The sequence below is a fragment of the Geospiza fortis genome, unplaced genomic scaffold (assembly GCF_000277835.1).
Source record: "Geospiza fortis unplaced genomic scaffold, GeoFor_1.0 scaffold190, whole genome shotgun sequence".
In the NCBI taxonomy this organism is placed as follows: Eukaryota; Metazoa; Chordata; class Aves; order Passeriformes; family Thraupidae; genus Geospiza; species Geospiza fortis.
Genome location: NW_005054328.1, coordinates 6838719 through 6844006, shown reverse-complemented (window position 1 = coordinate 6844006; position 5288 = coordinate 6838719). Strand labels below are relative to the sequence as shown.

Sequence of the window (5288 nt, the reverse complement as noted above, 5' to 3'; positions counted from 1 at the left end):
CGCCCGAGCTCGCCCGCAGCTGTTACGGGCCGGCCTCGGCTCGTCGGTGGCTGAGCGCCGCTAGGCTGGAGCTCGGGTCTCGGCTCCTGCTGGGGATTCAGGCTCAGGCATGTCCTTGGGCTGCTACACTGCAGCTACGGCTGCTGGAGGAGTGTAGGTATTGGCATACTTTGTAGATAAAACCGTGTTTTACATATCTGGAAAAATACAGTAGCGTGATTCGAGTCAGAGTCGTTTATTGCCTCTTGTGGTGTCGCTGGTAATTGGGAGTGAATGATAGAGACTTGTTGAATACAGATAGACTGTAAAGAAGGTATAAAATGGAAAATGCTGTGTAGCTAAACAGAACTTAAAAAGTGAAATTATATAGTATGATTTGTTTATGTTTAGATAATGGAGTCTCATAACTCTGACAGCTTTCGGAAGAGTAAATCACCAACTTCTGGAAGTGAAGATGAGATTGAGTTCATTGGAGTAAGTAAGAGCTTGTACTGGAAATACCTGCTTGTAAAAAATACACTTTCAGTAGTCCAGTAAACAGGAGAGGGGTCTTCATTGACTGATGATGATTATATTTCAATGTAAAGCATTACTCTTGAATATAAAGATAATTTCATTTGTGAATGTTTGTGGCAGATAACAACTCGACCTTAAAGGTTTATGTGCACTTTCTTGGAAAGGTGTAGGATGATGTCAGTTGGTCCTGCAGAGAAAATGCAGTCTTGAGTATCTGAGCAGGTGAGGGAGGTATTACAGTGAGGTATGTGAGAGGGGACTATAGATAACTTTCCTGGTAATCTTACTGCATTGCATTTTGCTTTATGAATAGTTCCTCTAAAGTTAGTGGAATAAATTGCTGCTCATTCTTTGAAATCACTGTACTCAGTTTAGAAGAGGAAGGAAATAATGGGTTAGAGGGCTTAAACAATCCTCTCAAATTGTGAGGTGCTCTTTATTGTACAAAACCTAGTCTAATGCTGACATGCTTTGTGTGAACATAACTTTAGGACACTTGTATCTGTTGGATATCCAAGGGAGGCAGAATGTTTTTCATGCTGCCTGTGTTGTGGTCTCAGTCTGTCTGTCACCAGTGAAGTGGTGCTGGATGGCAGGATTACACAGAATCGTAGAATTGTTTGGGTTGGAAAAGACCATTAAGACCATTGAGTCCAGCCATTAACCCAGCACTAAACCATGTCCCTAGGGACCATGTCTACGCATCTAAAGATGTTTTTCTTGAAGGAGCAAATCATATTGCTAAGGTCAAGTGATTAAATGATACTAGTATTTTTAGTGGCTGTTTTTTTGTAGATTTGTCTCATTTTTGAACAATGTGCTGAATAATTACTAGATCCCCCCCTATTTTGTATGGTGTTTGATTAAAGCCAAAGTTCAACATACTGACTTTTTTTTCTGCAGGGGTATTTAGGTGCTCTAGTATGGAGGGATAGGTGGTTTTTTTGCAAAAACTATAAGGAGTTGGTTATCTCTGAGGCATCTTAATATTTTGGTTGATTTGGGCAAGATTGAGTTCGAAGTTCATTATGCACGCCCAAGTATCCATGTGCATCTGCAGAGAAGGACTTGGGTTGTTGGTGGATGAGCTGTGTGAGCTTGCAGCCTAGTGTGTCCTGGGCTGCACCAAAGCAGCGTGGCCAGCAGGGTGAGGGAAGGGGTCCTGCTGCACTGCCCTGCTCTGGTGAGACCCCACCTGCAGTGCTGCATCCACCTCTGGGGTCCTCAGCACAGGAAGCACAGGGACCTGTTGGAGTGAGCCCAGAAGGACACCAGGATGATGGAGGGATGGAGCACTCTCTCCTGTGAGGAAGGACTAAGAGAATTGGGATTGTTGAGCCTGGAGAAGAGAAGGCTTCAAGGTGACCTAATTGCAGCCTTCCAGCACCTGGAGGGAGCCTACAGAAAAGATGGAGAGGGGCTTTTAACAAGAGCATCTAGTGAGAGGACAAGGAGGAATGGCTTCAGACTGAGAGTATGTTTAGATATTAGGAAGAAATTCCTTTCTGTAAGGGTGGTGAGGCACTGGAACAGGTTGCCCAGGTAAGTTGTGGATGCCCCTCATTCCTGGGATTGTTGAAGGCCAGGCTGGAGGGAGCTTTGGGCAGCCTGTTCTAGTGGAAGATGTCCCTGCCCATGGCAGGGGACTGGGACAAGATGATTTTTTCCGACCCAAACCATTCTGTGATTCTGTGATGGCGTCTGAATAGGCTTCATTTTCTTCAAGCTGGGCAGTGAACAAGGATAGCTTGTATAGCTTGCAAAATGTAAGGATTGAAGGGCTGCTGGAGCAGCAAGAACAGTAACTGAAAGAGAACTGAAACAAAGGAGCTAAAATCAACACTTCTAACTACCTTTTCTTTTTTATCTTTTGGCTTTGCCTGTGGATTATAGGGATCCTTTGTGGTCCCAGGGACTATTGCTTCCAAGAGAGGCTGCTATATATAGGAAGATGACTCTGCTCAAATTTTTTGCAGGGTTTATATCCTGGGGTGAGGAGCTTACTATTGTAATTGATGAATGTGAGGGTGGCCATCACCTAATATCAGCAATATGTCTTCAGCTCTCATTTGCTCCTCTGAGTGAAGGTGACTTTGGACTTTGCAAAAGGATTTCTAGACTGCTTGGCAAGCTTTAGATCATCATTTCCATATAATAATGTGTATGACTGGAAACTTGCACTCTTCATAAATGTTATGGATGGATGCCTCCTGATTATCTGCATGTCTTTAAGACCCAGTGCACAAGATGGTACTGTATACATTGAATTGGAGAAGCTACTGGGGTATCTCAACCTGTGCTCATTTTAATAGATAACAAGTAGCTGTAGGCCATATTATGTGATCTGTGTTTTTCTTCCTTTTTCTCTTTTTTTTTCCTTCTTGACAGTCAGATGTGGCTTTGGTGTGGGTTTTTTTGTTTCTTTGATCAGTTTTTCTGTGTGGTTTTGGGGTGTTTTTTTTTCTACTTCATTCACTTGTAGTAGAGTGTTTGGATTCATACTGTAGGACTATGCTTTTGCTCCATCAAATAAGGACTTTTTGTCAATCTGCTGCTGCCAGAGATTTTCAGCTTTTGTAGTCCAATTCACCCTCATTCAAGAAACTTAAAATTATTCTTCCATAATTTCCCACCTTTTAATTCTTCATTAAAACATACTTTGTCCATTTAAAATCATTACATTTTAAGCTTTACATACCATCAGAGAAATGTGATTTAATCTACAGTGCAAGCTGTTACTCCTGTGTTCTCAACATAGGATGGTCTTTCCCCCATTTTGCTTATTTGGGAAGGATAAGGCAAGAGTGAAGAAATTCACAGTTTTAATGCCCTGTGAAGAAATAGATAATTCAAGTTGCCACAGTTGGCACCAAAAGCATTGGACGTAGAGGAGAGTTAGTTAATATACCAAGTCAAGTAATGCACTAAAACACAGTAGTTACCAATTAAGGATTTTGCTTCCTTTACCTCTGTGGTGTTAAATATTAGATATTCAGAATGAAGGATTTGTCTCTCTGGTTTTTAATATATTTATTTCTAAAATAAATATATAATAGAAATATTTATATATTATTGTATAAAGATATATAATAATTTATATATTACAATACATATACTTGTAATATATAAACAAGTGTAATATTACTTGTGTTAAATTTATGGTTTTGATCACTTGAAAGCAAGTTACTCTGCATTTCAGCTGTCAGTATTTTGTAAGTTTTTATTAATTGTTGAGCCCTGAGAGTAAGTAAACACAAATTTAAAAAATCTCTGTTGTTAAAGCAGCTGTTAGGATCAGAGCTGAACATTTCAAAACACATTATTGAGCTGATTGGACAGTCAGATGGTCAGAGTGTGTCTTTGAACTCTTACTTGCTGGCACCTGTTTAATAAAGGTTTAATTTTTTAAAAGCATTGCAGAGCCTGTCAGTTTCTACAGAAGCAAACCAGCAGTGGATTTTTTTTTTAATATTTCATTTACAAAACCATGTTATCTTTGTTTAATCATAAAGAGTTACTCTTTGTGGGTAATTGGAGGCTGGCAGCTTGATTCATAGAGGCTTTTGTCATCTGTCCAAGATTTCATCCCTCCTCTCCCCAGTGAGACAGAGGACTGTTCATGCCTGGCCAGCTGAGCAGCTTTACTGCCTTGAAAGGTGGAAGAATGTAAAGAATGAGCTGCATTAAGAGCAGCACAGAGGATTCCATGCTGCTTTGCTCTCTGCCACTCATCATGAGGCAGTAGGTCTTCCTAGCCTGCCCTACGTAGTTGATTGTTAATATCTTGAAGAAACTGCCAGTATATGTCAGAGATGGTACATTTTATCTCTAAGGAAGACAATTTAATGCTTTTGTCTGAGTTTTTTTAACACTTTTTTTCCAGGAAGGACCTTTAAGGCCTGTCCTTGAATGCATTGATCTCATCAGCAGTGAGGATGAAGAACCTAACAGCAGTTCTTATTTTCATGTGAGTGTGTTGTAATGTATCTTGGGAAATCTTGGTTTAATAAAATAATTGGTCTTCTCTATTTTTTCCCATCAGTTATTCTTCACAAAATCCTTGTTAGATGTGTTTTTAACAAGTGCTAAATAACAAGTATTGAAATATTTTGATTTTTCTACTTGCTGTTGAGTGAAAAGCAAGAATAACAGCACTTACTTTTTCCAGAGCCATTTTTTCCACCTTGAAATGACTTGGTACTTTAATTTGTCTTTCAGTCATCTGAAAAAAAGTTTGGAAATAAATGTCACTTTACATGCAGCTTCAGAAGTTAGGGTGCCCAGTTTCTATCCTAAAAACATGCCTTGTCTACTACAAGGCCTTTTCTTTCTAAAATAACTTGGTAGGAACAATGTATGGGTTGAACGACCTTATTCCAGTGACAGTCTGGGTTTAGCTCAGCCTAATCCTTCATAATCCATTCTAAGAATGTACGAATCAGAAGCAGGCTCATCAGTTTGTCTATCCCCTCAAACTTACTTTGCCTGCTCTGCAAGGCCTTTGAAAGGGACATTGATAGACCCTGCTAGAGTTGGTTTTGGCAGCAGTGGCTGTCTTTTGCCTTTTGTTTTCAAGTATTGCAGCAGAGGATGTTTGTAATAAACCTGATTCTTAAGGAAAGATGATCTTCTGTACATGTACAGGCTGTCATTACAGGGATCATTACTAGAACTGACTGTAAGAAGAGGAAGCTAGAGTAGATGGCCTATCCCTTAGGCTAGAAAAAGCTCATGATCTGCCTTTTTGAAGATAGTGGGCAGCGTTAGGGAAA

The 5288-nt window shown here is 40.0% G+C and overlaps 1 protein-coding gene across 2 annotated transcripts in view; it reads left to right on the top strand.

Annotated features, from left to right (window-relative positions):
- The first annotated feature begins 375 nt into the window (after nucleotides 1–375).
- ZNF451 (zinc finger protein 451) overlaps nucleotides 376–5288 on the top strand; it is a 32454-nt gene continuing 27541 nt past the window's right edge. The window contains exons 1-2 of one of the 2 annotated variants that reach the window (XM_031057145.1): nucleotides 376–474; nucleotides 4400–4483. In XM_031057145.1, the coding sequence (XP_030913005.1) occupies nucleotides 394–474; nucleotides 4400–4483 (165 nt within the window). In that variant the 5' untranslated portion in view covers nucleotides 376–393. The remainder of the gene's footprint in view (nucleotides 475–4399; nucleotides 4484–5288) is intronic. The other variant, XM_005421195.3, reaches the window with a different exon arrangement.